General features: G+C 42.4%; 1 protein-coding gene across 12 annotated transcripts in view; it reads right to left on the bottom strand.

The window, feature by feature from the left end:
- Window positions 1-18,842, bottom strand: part of LOC129862183 (tripartite motif-containing protein 44-like) — a 115,921-nt gene that overhangs the window by 36,055 nt on the left and 61,024 nt on the right. For 6 of the 12 annotated variants that reach the window (XM_055933585.1, XM_055933584.1, XM_055933591.1 and 3 more), the window contains exon 6: window positions 17,842-17,947. The exons of 5 other annotated variants lie outside the window; for them this stretch is intronic. In XM_055933585.1, the coding sequence (XP_055789560.1) occupies window positions 17,842-17,947 (106 nt within the window). Of the gene's footprint in view, window positions 1-17,841; window positions 17,948-18,842 lie in introns of those variants that run through there. One more of the 12 variants, XM_055933593.1, reaches the window with a different exon arrangement.

Raw genomic sequence — 18,842 nt, 5'->3', positions numbered from 1 at the left:
TCAACCAGAACACCACTAACTAACCATCCATTTAACCAGAACACCACTAACTAACCATCCATTCAACCAGAACACCACTAACTAACCATCCATTCAACCAGAACACTACTAACTAACTAACCATCCATTCAACCAGAACACCACTAACTAACCATCCATTCAACAAGAACACTACTAGCTAACCATCCATTCAACCAGAACACTACTAACTAACCATCCATTCAACCAGAACACTACTAACTAACCATCCATTCAACCAGAACACTACTAACTAACCATCCATTCAACCAGAACACTACTAACTAACCATCCATTCAACCAGAACACTACTAACTAACCATCCATTCAACCAGAACACTACTAACTAACCATCCATTCAACCAGAATACTACTAACTAACCATCCATTCAACCAGAACACCACTAACTAACCATCCATTCAACCAGAACACTACTAACTAACCATCCATTCAACCAGAACACCACTAACTAACCATCCATTCAACCAGAACACTACTAACTAACCATCAATTCAACCAGAACACTACTAAGTAACCATCCATTCAACCAGAACACCACTAACTAACCATCCATTCAACCAGAACACCACTAACTAACCATCCATTTAACCAGAATACTACTAACTAACCATCCATTCAACCAGAACACCACTAACTAACCATCCATTCAACCAGAACACCACTAACTAACCATCCATTCAACCAGAACACCACTAACTAACCATCCATTCAACCAGAACACCACTAACTAACCATCCATTCATGGAGAGAATGATCAAAACAACAACAAAATAAGTAGTTGGATGTGAGCCATTACAGCTCAGACTGTGTGTGTTTAAATAAATGTCCTGCTGTTAGTGTGTGTGTGTTTGAGAGAGAGCGAGAGGGAGAGAGTAGGAGAGAGAGATAGTGTTTGTGTTTAAAGGCTCTGGTGAGAGCGATAGCCCTTAGCCCTCTTATCTCTATTCTCTGAGGTAACGCTACTTCTCCTCAGGTCCTATGCATGATAAAACAGAGGTTGTGTATGTGTGTGTAGGTCCCATGCATGATAAAGCAGGAGAGGAAGTCAGGGGATGTTTCATGGCTCCAGAGACAGGGACAGAGCAGAGAAACGTGACAGAGTGGAGGAATAAGTGGAGGGACCTGCTATCATCATTAGAAGTGCCAGACACCCCAGAGTGCCTATCATATTAGTGTGATTACATTGCATGATTTATATGCTTGCCAAGCCTCCCCTGCTAAGCAGACTTTATGCACATCACAGTCCCGTAGCTCTTTGACACACATACTGTATGTCCTTTGTACCTGGAGTGGTTGCTTAAATGGAGCAGTGTTGGCTAAACAGGGTGTGAGCCAACGCACTTTAAAAGCTCCACCACAGCAATGCCTTCTGGTGAATATATAATTTTTTATTTTATTTAACTAGGCAAGTAAATTAAAAACAAATTCTTATGTACAATGACGGCCTAGGAACAATTTGGGTTAACTGCCTTGTTCAGGTTCAGCTCAGGGATTCTATCTACCAACCTTTCAGTTACTGGCCCAACGCTCTAACCACTAGGCTACCTGCCGTATATACAGTGTACAGTGCCTTCTGAAAGATTTCATACCCCTTGAGTTATTCCACATTTTGTTGTGTTGAAGCCTGAATTCAAAATATATTATATGTATTTTGTTTCTCACCCATTTACACACAATAACACACAATGCCATAGTGAAAACATGATTTTTTGAAAATGAAATACAGAAATATCTCATTTACATAAGTATTCACACCCTTGAGTCAATACATGTTAGAATCACTTTTGGTAGTGATTACAGCTGTGAGTCTTTCTGGGTAATTCTCTAAGAGCTTTGCACACTTGGATTGTACAATACTTGCACATTATTCTTTTAAACATTCTTCAAGCTCTGTCAAGTTGGTTGTTGATCATTGCTAGACACCCATTTTCAAGTATATTTATGTCAAAACTGTAACTAGGCCGTTAAGGAACATTCAATGTCTACTTGGTAAGCAATTCCAATGTATATTTGGCCTTGTCTTTTAGGTTATTGTCCTGCTGAAAGGTGAATTTGTCTCCCAATGTCTGTTGGAAAGCAGACTGAACCAGGTTTTCCTCTAGAATTTTGCCTGTACTTAGCTGTATTCCTAAAAAACACTGTAGACCTTGCCGATGACAAGCATACACATACCATTTAGCCACCACCATGCTTGAAAATATGAAGAGTTGTACTCAGTGATGTGTTGTGTTGGATTTGCCCCAAACATAATGCTTTGTATTCAGGACAGAAAGGTAATTTCTTTGCAGTTTTATTTTAGTGCCTTATTGCAAACAGGAGGCCCATTTTGGAATAATTTATTCTGTACATGCGTCCTTCACTCTGTCATCTAGGTTAGTATTGTAACGGCTTTCCTCCTCCTCTTCATCAGAAGAACTTACATAAAAACATGAAGAACGCACGAATAGAGAAAATAGGCTACACAAAATGAACGATGAACAAACAAACCGAAAACAGTCCCGTGTGGCGCAAGGACATACACAAACACAGGAGACAATCACCCACAACGAACACTGTGAAAACACCTACCTAAATATGACTCTTAATTAGAGGAACGCCAAACACCTGCCTCTAATTAAGAGCCATACCAGGCAACCCATAAACCAACATAGAAACAGAAAACATAGAATGCCCACCCAAACTCACGTCCTGACCAACTAACACATATAACAAACTAACAGAAATAGGTCAGGAACGTGACAAGTATTGTGGAGTAACTACAATGTTGTTGATCCATCCTTAGTTTTCTCCTATCACAGCGATGAAACTCTAACTGTTCTAAAGTCACCATTAGCCTCATGGTGAAATCCCTGAGCGGGTTTCTTTGTTGTATCTTTGTTGTGTCTGAGTGTATTGATACACCATCCAAAGTGTAATTAATAACTTCACGTTTCTCAAAGGGATATTCAATGTCTGCTTTTTTAAAATATATTTCATCTACCAATAGGTGCCCTTCTTTACGAAGCATTGGAAAACCTCCCTGGTCTTTGTGGTTGAATATGTGTCTGAAAATTCACTGCTCAACTGAGGGACCTTAAAGATAATTGTATGTGTTGGCTACAGAGATGATGTAGTCATTCAAAAATCATGTTAAACACTATTATTGCACACAGAGTGATCCCATGCAATTTATTATGTGACATGTTGAGCAAATGTTTACTCCTGAACTAATTTAGGCTTGCCATAATTAAGGGTTTGTGTTTAGGCCAGTGATACAAAATCGCAATTTAATCAATTTTAAATGTAGGTTGTAACAACAAAATGTGGAAAAAGTCAATGGGGTGTGAATACTTTCTGAAGGCACTGTTTGTAGAAGTACATTTCATCCCTCGGGGCCATCGCTCAGTGATGTCATTGACAGCTAAAAAGGGATACAGTGATATATAACCCCGGAAAAAAAGAAAAAGAGATGCTGTAAGTAGCATAACTGCAATGGAAGACACAACTGTCAATCCAACCCTGTAAAACAACACATTTCCCTGAACCGATGCGGTGTATGTGACAATAAAACGTCGTATCTTATTAAAATGAGAAAAGTTTCCCAAATCTTATATTGGATAAAGCTGGTATATTCTTTGACGGGATCTCATTGTTTTCTCTTCTCTTTATTTATAGACTGTATCTGATAGAACCTTTAATATGGAAAGACACCACACAGAACAAGGGGTGGAGAAAGATGAACGGACAGAAAGAGAGAACGATTATAACATGAAACGGGAACAGCTTGTGACGCAAGTGTTCCTGATCCTCTGCAGCCCTGATCGAGGAAAAGCTCAAGATGTCTGAATAATCCCAGAATATTCTATTAGGGCATTCTTATTCCAAAACTCTGAGTGGGGAGATCTCAACTACTGAATAGAGGGAGCCGAAGAAAGAAAGCATTCCAAGTGCCATAGGCCTCAGTGAATGTCCTGCCTCTGTCTTTATCAGAAAACTAACAGAAACCTTATCCCTAAGGACAGACTCCCTAAACGCCTGTCTTTCATCACTTGCAACTCACACAGTGTGAAAAACATCTTAAAAAGACAAGCAATTATCAACTTTTAGAGACAGATAGACTTGATTGATTGGGATTTATTTTTATTTTTTATTTTTTTATCTCCCTCTCCTCCCTCTCCTTAGGTCATGGAATTGATCACTTCTCCGCAACAGGTAACACTCATTGATTCTTGTTTTAATCCATGTCCTAGTTTGAGGCATAGACAAAATGGCACAGTTCTAAGCAATCTTGTATCTACTGTACTGTATACCATTTCAAGACAACCCCGTGGCTATTTAATATAGAGGGTTATCTACTGATCATAGCATGTTTGTATTAGAGACTCAGTCTGATCTAAAATACCACAACTGTGGCCTGGGACTGATTCATGTAAATGTTAGAAGTTTGATTTAGAAAATGGATCTGATTGTAATTCTGGCTTCTCAGACCAAAGCATACATTTTGATAATTACTGAGAATTGGTTAAACAAGTCTGTGCCAGACTCTGATGTGTCTCTGAATGGATATAATGTTTATATATCTGGCAGAGGTGGGGGTGTCGCCATTTCATAAAGAACAACTTCAATGTTGCTGTGTGTATTAACACCTCGGTCCCCAAGCAATTTGAATATCTTGTCCTAAATGTGTGCCTTGGTAATAATGCCCAACTAACGTTAGTGGGAGTTTATCATCCTCCCTCAGCCCTCCCAATTGCTCTTAGCAAATAACTTGACTTGCTGTTTAACTATGCTAAATCTGAATGAATAATATTTAATGATCTTTAACCTGTATTGGTTCAGATAGACTGAAAGATATTTGTACTGAGCTAAATTTAACTTAACTAACCTGTCCCAACTAAACCAGCCTGAAAAATATACTATTTTGGAAATCATACTGACAAACGCCCCTGTTTGCTAACAAACCCAGTGACCATTGTCCCATTGCCTGTAAAATATCCTAAATCATGTCGGCGCATTGTTTATTTTTTTAGGATCAATGAGTAACCATCCCTGTATGACCTGCGGTTGTATGATGGGAGCGTGTGTCCTCAATCTCGGATTCGGACCAGGCCCTTAACTCTCTGTTAACTCGGTTGTAGATTAGCATGCCCCATAGAAAACATGAAGGTTAATAAAGGCGATCTAAATCCCGCTTCACGCATTAATTGTCTGAGAGATTTCATGAAAGAAACTTAGCTTGGGCCAAAGCTAGATTGACTGATTCTACCTCTGACTGGCAGTCTTCAGACATTTGAGAAATAGATGTCTTACTCGGGTTAGAAAAGCATCACAGTGCTAGAGGGGTCATTACAGAACCTGGTTTGATCCCAGGCTGTATCACAACCGGCCGTGATCGGGAGTCCCATAGGGCAGCGCACAATTGGCTCAGGGTCGTCCGGGTTAGGGGAGGGTTTGGCCGGGTGGGATTTACTTGGCTCATTGCGCTCTAGCGACTCCTTGTGACGTGCTGGGGACCGGCAGGCTGACGTCGGTTGTTCGGGTGAACAGTATTTCCTTCGACACATTGGTGCGGCTCGCTTCCGGGTTAAAACCTGTTTGGGCTGCAGGGGCAGTATTGAGTAGCCGGATAAAAGGTGCCCATTTCAAACGGCCTCGTACTCAATTCTTGCTCGTACAATATGCATATTATTATTACTATTGGATAGAAAACACTCTCTAGTTTCTAAAACCGTTTGAATTATATCTGTGAGTAAAACAGAACTCCTTCCTGTCACAAACTTCCTGTCAGAAAGTGAAAAATCTGAAATCGATGCTCTGTTCTAGGATCTGCCTATAAATGTGCTCGATATGTATGAGTATACATGCACTTCATACACCTTCCACTAGTTGTCCCATAGGCTGTGAGAGGTGAAATGGGGTTTCTAGGTGTTTCTATGGTGAAAAGAGAGTTCTTGGAATGACATGACCCCAGAATCCCTTTGTCCAGGAAGCGCATAGAGGTCACCGGTAATGGCTTCGGAAAAGCAATCGTTATAGACGTGTTATATCTCCGGCTTTGATTTTATTTGATAAATGTGATCATATCATCGTAAAGTATGTTTTTTCAATATAGTTTCATCAGATTATTGAAATATTTTCGGAAGTTTAGGCATCTTGCGTTCTCTGGGTATGGTGAAGATGGAGAGCTATGCACCACTTGGCTAGTTAGCTTGCTAATTCGAGAGGGAAGAAGGCCGTTCTAAAACCAAACAACGATTGTTCTGGACAAAGGACACCCTTGTACAACATTCTGATGGAAGATCATCAAAAGTAGGACCAATTTTATGATGATATTTCATATATCTGTCGGAATATGTTGACAATTATTTTGCGCCCATATTTGGGCTCTCTCTCGTTATAACGTAAGCTGGATGTGGTAATGAAGTTATTTTTAGAATTCTAACACAGCGATTTCATTAAGAACTAATGTATCTATCATTTCCTATACAACATGTATTTTTTAGTAACGTTAATTTATAGTTATTTGGTCAGAATAGTTGAGTGTCAGAAAAATATCCGGACGTTGTGGGAAAAAGATGCTACGTTAGCACAATGTATAACCACTGATTTCAGCTCTAAATATGCACATTTTCGAAAAAAAAACATAAGTGTATGTATAACCTGATGTTATAGGACTGTCAAAAATTATATATCTTTTGCTGGTTTGTTACGATCGCTAACTTGTGCTGCTGGGGAATGGCTTGTGTTTCTGGCTATTGTGGTAAGCTAATATAACGCTATATTGTGTTTTCGCTGTAAAACACTTAAGAAATCGAAAATATTGGCTGGATTCACAAGATGCTTGTCTTTCATTTGCTGTACACTATGTATTTTTCATAAATGTTTTATGATGAGTATTTAGGTATTTGACGTTGGTGTCTGTAATTATTCTGGCAGCTTTCGGTGCAATTTCTGATTGTAGCTGCAATGTAAACTATGATTTATACCTGAAATATGCACATTTTTCGAACAAAACATAGATTTATTGAATAACATGTTATAAGACTGTCATCTGATGAAGTTGTTTGTTGGTTAGTTTGGTTGGTTCTTGGTTAGTTTGGTTGGCTTTGTGCATGTGCTGTGCTGTCAAAAATGTTAGTGCTTTTTTGTATTTGGTGGTGAGCTAACATAAATATACGTGCTGTTTTCGCTGTAAAACATTTTAAAAATCGGACATGTTGGCTGGATTCACAAGATGTGAACCTTTCATTTGCTGTATTGAACTTGTTAATGTGTGAAAGTTAAATATTTCAAAAAAATATATTTTGAATTTCGCGCCCTGCACTTGAAGTGGCTGTTGTCATATTGTGCCCGGCTTCGGGCTTGCAGCCATAAGAAGTTTTAAGTGGGCGGGTGTTAAGAAGCACGGTTTGGCAGGTCATGTTTCGGAGGACGCATGACTCGACCTGCGCCTCCCGCCTCCCCAGGAAATGGGCATCAACTAACCGGTGCCCCCGCACACTGACTCTGTACCAGTACCCCGGTAAATAGTCACGCTATTGTTATTTTACTGCTGCTCTTCACTTACTTGTTACTTTTATTTCTTATTCTTATCTGTATATTTTTAAACTGCATTGTTGGTTAGGGGCTCGTAAGTAAGCATTTCACTGTAAGGTCTACACCTGGTGTATTCGGCGCATGTGACTAATAAAATTTGATTTCATTTGAGCCCATTGGGGAGTTGCAGCGATGAGACAAGATCGAAATTGGGGAGAAAAGGGGGTAAAATACAACTAAAATATATAAACTCCTCTCACTGTCAACTACGTTTATTTTCAGCAAACTTAACATGTGTAAATATTTGTATGAACATAACACGATTCAACAACTGAGACATAAACTGAACAAGTTCCACAGACATGTGACTAACAGAAATGGAATAATGTGTCCATGAACAAGGGGGGGGGTCAAAATCAAAAGTCACAGTCAGTATCTGGTGTGGCCACCAGCTGCATTAAGTACTGCAGTGCATCTCCTCCTCATGGACTGCACCAGATTTACCAGTTCTTGCTGTGAGATGTTACCCCACTCTTCCACCAAGGCACCTGCAAGTTCCCGGACATTTCTGGGGGGGAATGGCCCTAGCCTTCACCCTCCGATCCAACAGGTCCCAGATGTGCTCAATGGGATTGAGATCCGGGCTCTGCTCTGGCCATGGCAGAACACTGACATTCCTGTCTTGCAGGAAATCATGCACAGAACGAGCAGTATGGCTGGTGGCATTGTCATGCTGGAAGGTCATGTTAGGATGAGCCTGCAGGAAGGGTACCACATGAGGGAGGAAGATGTCTTCCCTGTAACGCACAGCTTTGAGATGGCCTGTAATGACAACAAGCTCAGACCGATGATGCTGTGACACACCGCCTCAGACCATGGCGGACGCTCCACCTCGATCCCGCTTCAGAGTACAGGCCTCGGTGTAACGCTCATTCCTTCGACAATAAATGCAAATCCGACAATCACCCCTGGTGAAAAAAAAACATGACTCGTCAGTGAAGAGCACTTTTTGCCAGTCCTGTCTGGTCCAGCGACGGTGGGTCTGTGCCCATAGGCAACGTTGTTGCCAGTCCTGTCTGGTCCAGCGACAGTGGGTTTGTGCCCATAGGCGACGTTGTTGCCAGTCCTGTCTGGTCCAGCGACGGTGGGTCTGTGCCCATAGGCAACGTTGTTGCCAGTCCTGTCTGGTCCAGCGACGGTGGGTTTGTGCCCATAGGCGACGTTGTTGCCAGTCCTGTCTGGTCCAGCGACGGTGGGTTTGTGCCCATAGACGACGTTGTTGCCAGTCCTGTCTGGTCCAGCGACGGTGGGTTTGTGCCCATAGGCGACGTTGTTGCCAGTCCTGTCTGGTCCAGCGACGGTGGGTTTGTGCCCATAGGCGACGTTGTTGCCAGTCCTGTCTGGTCCAGCGACGGTGGGTTTGTGCCCATAGGCGACGTTGTTGCCAGTCCTGTCTGGTCCAGCGACGGTGGGTTTGTGCCCATAGGCGACGTTGTTGCCAGTCCTGTCTGGTCCAGCGACGGTGGGTTTGTGCCCATAGGCAACGTTGTTGCCAGTCCTGTCTGGTCCAGCGACGGTGGGTTTGTGCCCATAGGCGACGTTGTTGCCAGTGATGTCTGGTGAGGACCTGCCTTGCAACAGGCCTACAAGCCCTCAGTCCAGCCTCTCTCAGCCTATTGTGGACAGTCTGAGCACTGATGGAGGGCTTGTGCATTCCTGGTGTAACTCTGGCAGTTGTTATTGCCATCCTGTACCTGTCCCATAGGTGTGATGTTCGGATGTACCGATCCTGTGCAGGTGTTGTTACACGTGGTCTGTCACTGCAAGGACGATCAGCTGTCTGTCCTGTCTCCCTGTAGCGCTGTCTTAGGCGTCTCACAGTACGGACATTGCAATTTATTGCCCTGGCCACATCTGCAGTCCTCATGCCTCCTTGCAGCATGCCTAAGGCACGTTCACGCAGATGAGCAAGGACCCTGGGCATCTTTCTTTGGTGTTTTTCAGAGTCAGTAGAAAGGCCTCTTTAGGTTCCTAAGTTTTAATAACTGTGACCTTAATTGCCTACCGTTTGTAAGCTGTTAGTGTCTTAACGACCGTTCCACAGGTGCATGTTCATGAATTGTTTATGGTTCATTGAACAAGCATGGGAAACTGAAGTTATTTGGATTTTTAGGAATTAGCTTTGAAAGACAGGGTCCTGAAAAAGGGACGTTTCTTTTTTTCCTAAGTTTAAATATATACATTTTAAAAAGTCAACATACTTCTTGAATTGTATATCTGAGAGTGTTTGAAATTCTGCTAAATTCTGGAAAGTGGTAAAATCTTTGAAACAAAACTCACCCACTAATTTCCCCAGCAGGTTGTGACAGCCTTTGGTCCCATAACAGTTTAAAAATGAAATGTATGGTGCTTTTAATGACCATTTTGCCTCAGCTGGTCAGCTATTTCAAAGAATAGTTTCTGAAAACACCTCAAGTTATTCACATCTAAACAGATAGCAGAGAATGATGCACTTCCAGGCTCTGACTCTTTTTCTTCTTCATTTGAACCATTTGATGTCAATGAAGGGCCTTGCAAAAAATGTATGTAAAAAAAATCATAGGAGCTGATTCGCTTAATCCCTTTTTACTGCAGCTTTCTGTCCCCTCATTGTCAAACCTTTGACCCACATTTTTTGTTTGTTTAACGATTGCTTCTGGTGCTATCCCTAAGATCTAGAAGGCAACGAATGCCCTTCCCCTTCACAAAGGCGGGGATCCTTCTGACCTATATACTGTAACTACTGCCCAATTTCTAAACTATCTTGCTCCTGCTCAAATATTGGAATCACAAACACTCAGCTAATAACTTTGTTAATTTCTAATTATATTATTCATGTGCACCAGTCTAGTATTATACCTGGACATAGCAATGTTTCAGCAGCTATGTTTGTCTTAAATGATGTGTTAAATTGCTTAGATCACAGGCATCAGTGTGCTGCCATATTTATAGACCTATCCAAAGCCTTCGATAATGTCGACCATCCCCTACTCATTCATAGGTTGTCTGAAATGGGCCTCGACCAGGCGTCTTGCAAGTGGTTTGGGAACTGTCAGACAGGACACAATGTGTGCTTTCTGATGGTGTCAAGTCAAGTTACCTCGATATTACTAAAGGTGTCCTGCCGGGGTCGATTTTGGGACCTGTCCTCTTTACTATTTATATAAATAATATTGGTCTATCTGCAAAAACCTGTAACATTCATATGTATGCTATTGCACCTACTGCTGACCAGGCTGTTAGAGCTGCAATCTGATTTTGTTGCCTTGTAGAAAGCCCTTGTTGATTTAAAATTGGTACTTAATGCAGGAAAAACTAAATAAATGTTGTTTTCTAATTCTGGTAGAAATATTTCATATGGTTTACACATTAAATTTAAAAAACATACGGATGAGCTAGTTATGAAGAGAGTCTATTGACGCACCCGTGAGTCAATCTAAGTAACACAATAAAAAAACTATCAAAATGTGTCAGTTTAAACTAGAGAGATGTTTTTTTGCATGGGCTGCTTCTCAATCCACCACATCTGCCTATTTCTGCATTCCGCATCTGCAGTGGAAGGTGGCTGAGCTACAGGATGTTTGTCAGAACATGAGACATCCCGAAAATCGGTATTCTCATGAAAACTTCTGTAGTGTCTAAACGGTTTGGCCTACAAACGAATGTGACCAATCTAAAGATAAGACTCCCACGAACACGATGGATCCGTTTTGCTCTACGACTCCCACAGTTGTCACGGGACTCGTCAGAAGGTAACCCATACAAATGAATGGAAGTATGGAGGTAGTTTTGTGCCAACAAAAATAAGGGTTTAAATATGTGTAGACAAAACCCCACAAATATTTCCTGAGCTTTCTTATACCTCCTAGATATAGGACAGACACTACAAAACTTTATTCCTTATGATTTATTTTTTCACAGTACTTTTTTCCACTTATGAATGTGTTATTCAATGCGTTTCTATGGGTTATAATACTAAACGCCAAATTAAATATTTTATCAAATAATTGTTATACCTGAAGGATCCTATAATTCAAAATCAAATAGCTAAATGATCCATGGTATGACCATCTTAAAACAATTCCTCTCTCTAAACAACAGGAAGCAGGTTGGAAAGGCATCCTTTCTGCCAGCTCTTGATTATTGTGACACCATTTATCAGAAAGCAGCAGCCACTACTCTAAAACCCTTGGATATAGTGTACCATAGCGTGCTTCGCTTTTTCACAGGTGATAGGTTAAATACTCATCACTGCATCCTTTATCTTACTTTCTCTCTTTTTGTTTCCAAAGCTCTGCTGCACCAGCTTCCAACATATCTTACTTCTCTGTTAAAGTATAGAAATAGGAGGCACCAAACCCGCTCACAGGGTCGGTGAACTCTTGAGGTCCCTCATGCCTCTACCAACCTAGGCAAATCAGCCTTTAATTTTAATGCCCCTCCATAACATACAAATCCCTGGTGCCAATAGGGCAGCTTAGAATGCTGATGTGGAAGGAATTCAATGAGGTTTGTGAGTGTTTTGGTTGATTGTAAGAATTTATTTGTGTTGTTGAATTGTAATGCATCTGTAACTGCTGCATCTGTAGTTTCTTTTTTGCTGTTTTATTGAATTATAATGTTGATTTGTGAATTGTTTCTTCTCAGGGCACCATTGAGATTGAGACCCTGGTCTTAATTGGATTCCCCTGAATAAATGAAAGCTAATACATAAATACAAATCTTTCTCTCCCATTCTTCCTCCAATTAATTTTCTCCTCTCCACTGCCTCAATCCCCATCTTCCCAAGCTTGTAAACTAACCCTTCAGACAATAAAAATATTTGCATTCCCTCCTCTCCTCCAGTCACATTCCTCCCTTTCTCCATCTCTCCTCGTCCTTATTATATGATGAGTTCATTATGTTTTATACCAGACATTATCTGATGTCTTTATCCAGGCAGGGAGCTGGGCTGGATTCTGCAACCTAGGCGTTTTATGAAGATGGAGAAAGGTGGTGTGTGTGTGTGCGTTCATGTGTGTCTGCGCATACTTTTATGTGTATGTGTGTATGTCTGTGTGTGTGTGTGTGTGTGTGTGTGTGTGTGTGTGTGTGTGTGTGTGTGTGTGTGTGTGTGTGTGTGTGTGTGTGTGTGTGTGTGTGTGTGTGTGTGTGTGTGTGTGTGTTAACCTTGACCAAGGGCATTGCAGAAGCGTTATGCCACCCTGGGGTCCCAAATTGCAGCCATCTGGTCTGGAGTAGAGTGTAGTGGATTGTGCTTGGGTCTAAGTATTACCATTGGCAGGTTAAAGCTCCTACAGCCCCTGAGATGGCAGTTATACTGGGCTTCTCCATGACTGGGTCAGGGCCGTTAAAAACAAAACAGTAGAATCTGCAAATATCTACAAATACTGTATATTCCTCCAAAATAAATACTCAAACTCCTATATTTATTTGTTACACTGGCTTTTTCAGTCATAAGGAGTGTAGCAGAGCAAGGCAATGCAGGCTGATGTTAGTGTATATTCAGTTTCCCCGTCATAGCTGTTATTTGGTTATTTTTGTTATCATTTATACATACGTTCTGAAAATCCAACAACATTCCAAAGATAAAACACTGAGCACTCTGTTATTTTTCAAAACTTTTAGCTTAAAGCTTGTAGGTGTCTGTCTTATAAGACATTTTCTTCTTTAACCATTATTCACCCAGATAGTACCTTTCAGATGCTGAGGCTGACATTTGCACAGCTCTGCCTGTGTCTCAGACCATTACTGAGTGTGTGTATGTGTGTGTGTGTGAGAGATGTGGTGAGGTGGGAAGCCTGACATCAAGGCCTGGAGAGACACACACCATAGGGACAGGACACAGCAGGGGGTGATGGGAAGGCAGCCGCTCCGGGCGAGCGACTCCTGAAAGCCATGTCAGTGTCAGGGGATCAATATGTGTGTGACTGGGTAAAGGCTATCTGTTACACCTACTGTTTTACACACTGTCTCACAAATAAATCTACACACACCGCCTCACACACTAACATACACACACCGTCTCACACACTAACCTACACACCTCTACAAGTAAGACAGACAAAATGACAGTCAGACAAATGAACTAGAGGAGGAACAGATGGACAGAGATACAGACAAGTAGACAGGCCTTCAGGCAGACAAGCAGGCAGGCAGGCAAGCAGACAAGACACAGACCTTTCACACGACTACCTTCTAGACAAGCTTAGTACAACAGCCCATGCTGCCTAAGCACGGTTGTTCCACCAGAGGGCTTGGGTTGACCCCAATAATCAAACTACAGCTTGACCACTCACTAGTGAACATTGTGTCTCTCCATTTGCCCAGCCTGGCCCGGCTTGGCCCAGTGACCAGTGGAGCGGGATGGGGCAGGTCACTGCGTGGCCGTGTGATTGGAGCAGGGAGATCGTTACTTCTCTGAGCGTTAAATTCCAGTGGGCATAGAGATTAGAGCAGCTAAATGCTGGCTGGGCTATGGATGTGACACACATAAGGCGCATTCATAATGCATCTTAGCCCTGGGCTAAGGAAGATTTTAGCCTGGGCCTAAGCAAGTGTTCCCGGGCTACATTTTTTTTTTTATACTCCATATACAAACGTATACATACAAACAACAACTTACAGACGCACACAAACCGTGACTACATCTCATCTGCCCAGACCCGCATGCTCACACCCCCATCCTTTTTGCCTGTGTTATTGCCACAGATTTTTTCAATGTGTCAATTAATGGTCGGATTAAATTATTTCCACGTTTTTAGTATACGTTTTATCAAGATGAGTGATGAGAAAAGAATAGTCCAGCCCATTGGATATCTTACTACTCCCCCATATGCCATGTGTTACGCCCTGACCTTAGAGATCCTTTTTATGTCTCTATTTGGTTTGGTCAGGGTGTGATTTGGGGTGGGTATTCTATGTTCTATTATTTGTATTTCTATGTTTTGGCCGGGTAGGGTTCTCAATCAGGCACAGCTGTCTATCGTTGTCTCTGATTGAGAACCATACTTAGGTAGCCCTTTCTCCGCCACCGCGGATAGATGCCCACCCAGACCATCCCCTATAGGTTCAGGTTTTGCGGGTTCAGGGCTGGCTGGCCATGCCCTGGAGCAGGGTTAGCACCGAATTTTCGGGGTTAGCCCAAGAAACATGGTGCAAAAATAGCCAGTGTAAAATGGGGTCTAGAACAACACCTAGAATGCTCACAGTCCAATCACAAAAGCTGCATTGTCACGTAATTTACATATACTTATTATTATTATGCATGTTATTTTGATAGCCAAATTCATACTATTTCATCCTTCCATCTGAGGACAAAAACCTAAATACTTTAATCAGTATGCCAAAAATGGCTGCTATGTCGGCTGGCTAACGTCTTCTCATGTAGCCAACTAAAGCTTCAAACTCTACAGCTGGAAGGGCAGCAAACACTCCATTTTAATCTGTTTTCATAGCATTTGTAATAACATTTAATTGGATATATCCATGATAATAATAGTTTTGCATGATTTCACCTAGATCAGAAAAGTTATTTAGTTGACAGTATTCTCTGTACACGGGCGAGATCCAATTTCAAAAGTGAAACATTGTTTCCGAGGCTTTTAAAATCCACCTTCGAGAAACAAGTCTCTCACCGTTGCTGCTTGCTATAGACCACCCTCTGCCCCCAGCTGTGCCCTGGACACCATATGTGAATTGAATGGCCCCCCATCTATCTTCAAAGCTCGTGCTGCTAGGTGACCTAAACTGGGACATGCTTAACAACCTGGCCATCCTACAATCTAAACATGATGCCCTCAATCTTACACAAATTATTAACGAACCTACCAGGTACAACCCCAAATCCGTAAACACAGACACCCTCATAGATATCATCCTAACCAACTTGCCCTCCAAATACACCTCTGCTGTTTTCAACCAAGACCTCAGCGATCACTGCCTCATTGCCTGCATCCGTAATGGGTCTGCGGTCAAACGACCACCCCTCATCACTGTCAAACGCTCCCTAAAACACTTCAGCGAGCAGGCCTTTCTACTCGACCTGGCCAGGGTATCCTGGAAGGATATTGACCTCATCCCGTCAGAAAAGGATGCCTGGTTATTCTTTAAAAGTGCCTTCCTCACCATTTTAAATAAGCATGCCCCATTCAAAAAATGTAGAACCAGGAACAGATATAGCCCTTGGTTCACTCCAGACCTGACTGAACTTAACCAGCATAAAAGCATCCTGTGGCGTACTGCATTAGTATTGAATAGCCCCTGTGATATGCAACTTTCAGGGAAGTTAGAAACCAATATACACAGGCAGTTAGGAAAGCTATGGCTAGCTTTTTCAAACAGAAATTTGCATCCTGTAGCACAAACTCAAAAAAGTTCTGGGACACTGAAGTCCATGGAGAAAAAGAGCACCGCCTCCCAGTTGCCCACTGCACTGAGGCTAGGAAACATTGTCACCACCGATAAATCCACTATAAATGAGAATTTCAATAAGTATTTTTCCACAGCGGGCCATGCTTTCCACCTGGCTACCACTACCCCGGTCAACTGCCCTGCACCCCCCACAGCAACTCGCCCAAGCCGCACCCATTTCTCCTTCACCTAAATCCAAATAGCTGATGTTCTGAAAGAGCTGCAAAATCTAGACCCTTACAAATCAGCCGGGCTAGACAATCTGGACCCTCTCTTTCTAAAATGATCTGCCGTAATTGTTGCAACCCCTATTACTATCCTGTTCAACCTCTCTTTCGTATCGTCTGAGATTCCCAAAGAATGGAAAGCAGCTGCAATCATCCCCCTCTTCAAAGGGGAGACACTCTAGACCCAAACTGCTACAGACCTATATCTATCCTACCCTGCCTTTCTAAGGTCTTCGAAAGCCAAGTTAACAAACAGATTACCGACCATTTCGAATTCCACAGTACCTTCTCCGCTATGCAATCTGGTTTCAGAGCTGATCATGGGTGCACCTCAGCCACACTAAAAGTCCTAAACGATATCATAATCGCAATCGATAAGAGACATTACTGTGCAGCCGTATTCATCTACCTAGCCAAGGCTTTCGACTCTGTCAATCACCACATTCTTATCGGCAGACTAGACAGCCTTGGTTTCTCAAATGACTGCCTCGCCTTCTTCACCAACTACTTCTCTGATAGAGTTCAGTGTGTCAAATCGGAGGGCCTGTTGTCCGGACCTCTGGCAGTCTCTATGGGGGTGCCACAGGGTTCAATTCTCGGGCCGACTCTCTTCTCTGTATACATCAATGTTTTCGCTCTTGCTGCTGGTGATTCTCTGATCCACCTCTACGCAGACATTTACATTTACATTTACATTTTAGTCATTTAGCAGACGCTCTTATCCAGAGCGACTTACAGTAGAGTGCATACATTTTTTTACATTTTTTACATACTGAGACAAGGATATCCCTACCGGCCAATCCCTCCCTAACCCCTAACCCGGACGACGCTATGCCAATTGTGCGTCGCCCCAAAGACCTCCCGGTTGCGGCCGGCTGCGACAGAGCCTGGGCGTGAACCCAGAGACTCTGGTGGCGCAGCTAGCACTGCGATGCAGTGCCCTAGACCACTGCGCCACCCGGGAGACCACACCAGACGACACCAGACCAGACGACACAGCAGACGACACCATTCTGTATAATTCTGGCCCCTCTTTGGACACTGTGTTATCTAACCTCCAGACGAGCTCCAACTGCTCTTAAATGCAAGTAAAACCTAATGCATGCTCTTCAATCAATCGCTGCCCGCACCTGTGCGCCCGTCCAGCATCACCACTCTGGACGGTTCTGATTTAGAATATGTGGACAACTACAAATACCTAGGTGTCTGGCTAGACTGTAAACTCTCCTTCCAGACTCCCAATAAGCATATCAAATCCAAAATTAAATCTAGAATCGGCTTCCTATTTTGCAGCAAAGCATCCTTCACTCATGCTGCCAAACATACCCTCGTAAAACTGACCATCCTACTGATCCTCAACTTTGGCGACGTCATCTACAAAATAGGCTTCAACACTCTACTCAACAAATTGGATGCAGTCTATCACAGTGTCATCTGTTTTGTCACCAAAGCTCCATATACTAACCACCACTGCAACCTGAATGCTCTCGTTGGCTGGCGCTTGCTTCATACTCGTCGCCAAACCCACTGGCTCCAGGTCATCTACAAGTCTCTGCTAGGTAAATCCCTGCCTTATCTCAGCTCACTGGTCACCATAGCAGCACTCACCTGTAGCACGCGCTCCAGCAGGTATATCTCACTGGTCACCCCCAAAGCCAATTCCTCATTTGGCCACCTCTCCTTCCAGTTCTCTGCTGCCAATGACTGGAACAAACTGCAAAAATCTCTGAAGCTGAAAACACATCTCCCTCACTAGCTTTGAGCACTAGCTGTCAGAGCAGCTCACAGATTACTGCACCTGTACATAGCCCATCTATAATTTAGCCCAAACAACTACCACTTCCCCTACTGTATTTATTATTTATTTTGCTCCTTTGCACCCCATTATTTCTACTTTGCACATTCTTCCAATGCAAATCTACCATTTCAGTGTTTTACTTGCTATATTGTATTTACTTCGCCACCATGGCCTTTTTTTGCCTTTACCTCCCTTATCTCATCTCATTTGCTCACATTGTACATAGACTTATTTTTCTACTGTATTATTGACTGTATGTTTGTTTTACTCCATGTGTAACTCTGTGTTGTTTTATGTGTCGCTTTATCTTGGCCAGGTCGCAGTTGTAATTGAGAACTTGTTCTCAACTTGCCTACCTGGTTAAATAAAGGTGAAATATATATATTTTTTAATAAAAATAAAAATTGGGCAGACAGCCAAACATCAAGGTTTGTACGGTTTATACAAACCATCACTGTTAGAAATCAAATGCTATGCTCGAAGCTAGAGGAACTAATGTGTTAATTAATGTATTGTTTATAACATTGGTTGCGTGTCGAGATAGAATGTTGGTTGCATGTTGTGTTTGTCCGTTAGCCCAGGTCTTTGGAATACAAGTATGATTAAGCTTAGCCCCGGGATAAAAAATGCTTGTTTGAACACAGGCTAATCTAGCCCAGGGCTAAGAACAATGCAGTGTGAAAAGGTCTATACAGGACTACAGGGGAGGAGGAGAGGAGATACAATGTTCAAATCAAATGTTATTTGTCACATACACATGGTAGCAGATGTTAGTGCGAGTGTAGCGAAATGCTTGTGCTTCTAGTTCCGA

Source organism: Salvelinus fontinalis, chromosome 9 (genome assembly GCF_029448725.1).
Source record: "Salvelinus fontinalis isolate EN_2023a chromosome 9, ASM2944872v1, whole genome shotgun sequence".
In the NCBI taxonomy this organism is placed as follows: Eukaryota; Metazoa; Chordata; class Actinopteri; order Salmoniformes; family Salmonidae; genus Salvelinus; species Salvelinus fontinalis.
The sequence above is the reverse complement of the archived record's forward strand: the minus strand, read 5'-3'. Positions and strand labels throughout refer to the sequence as shown.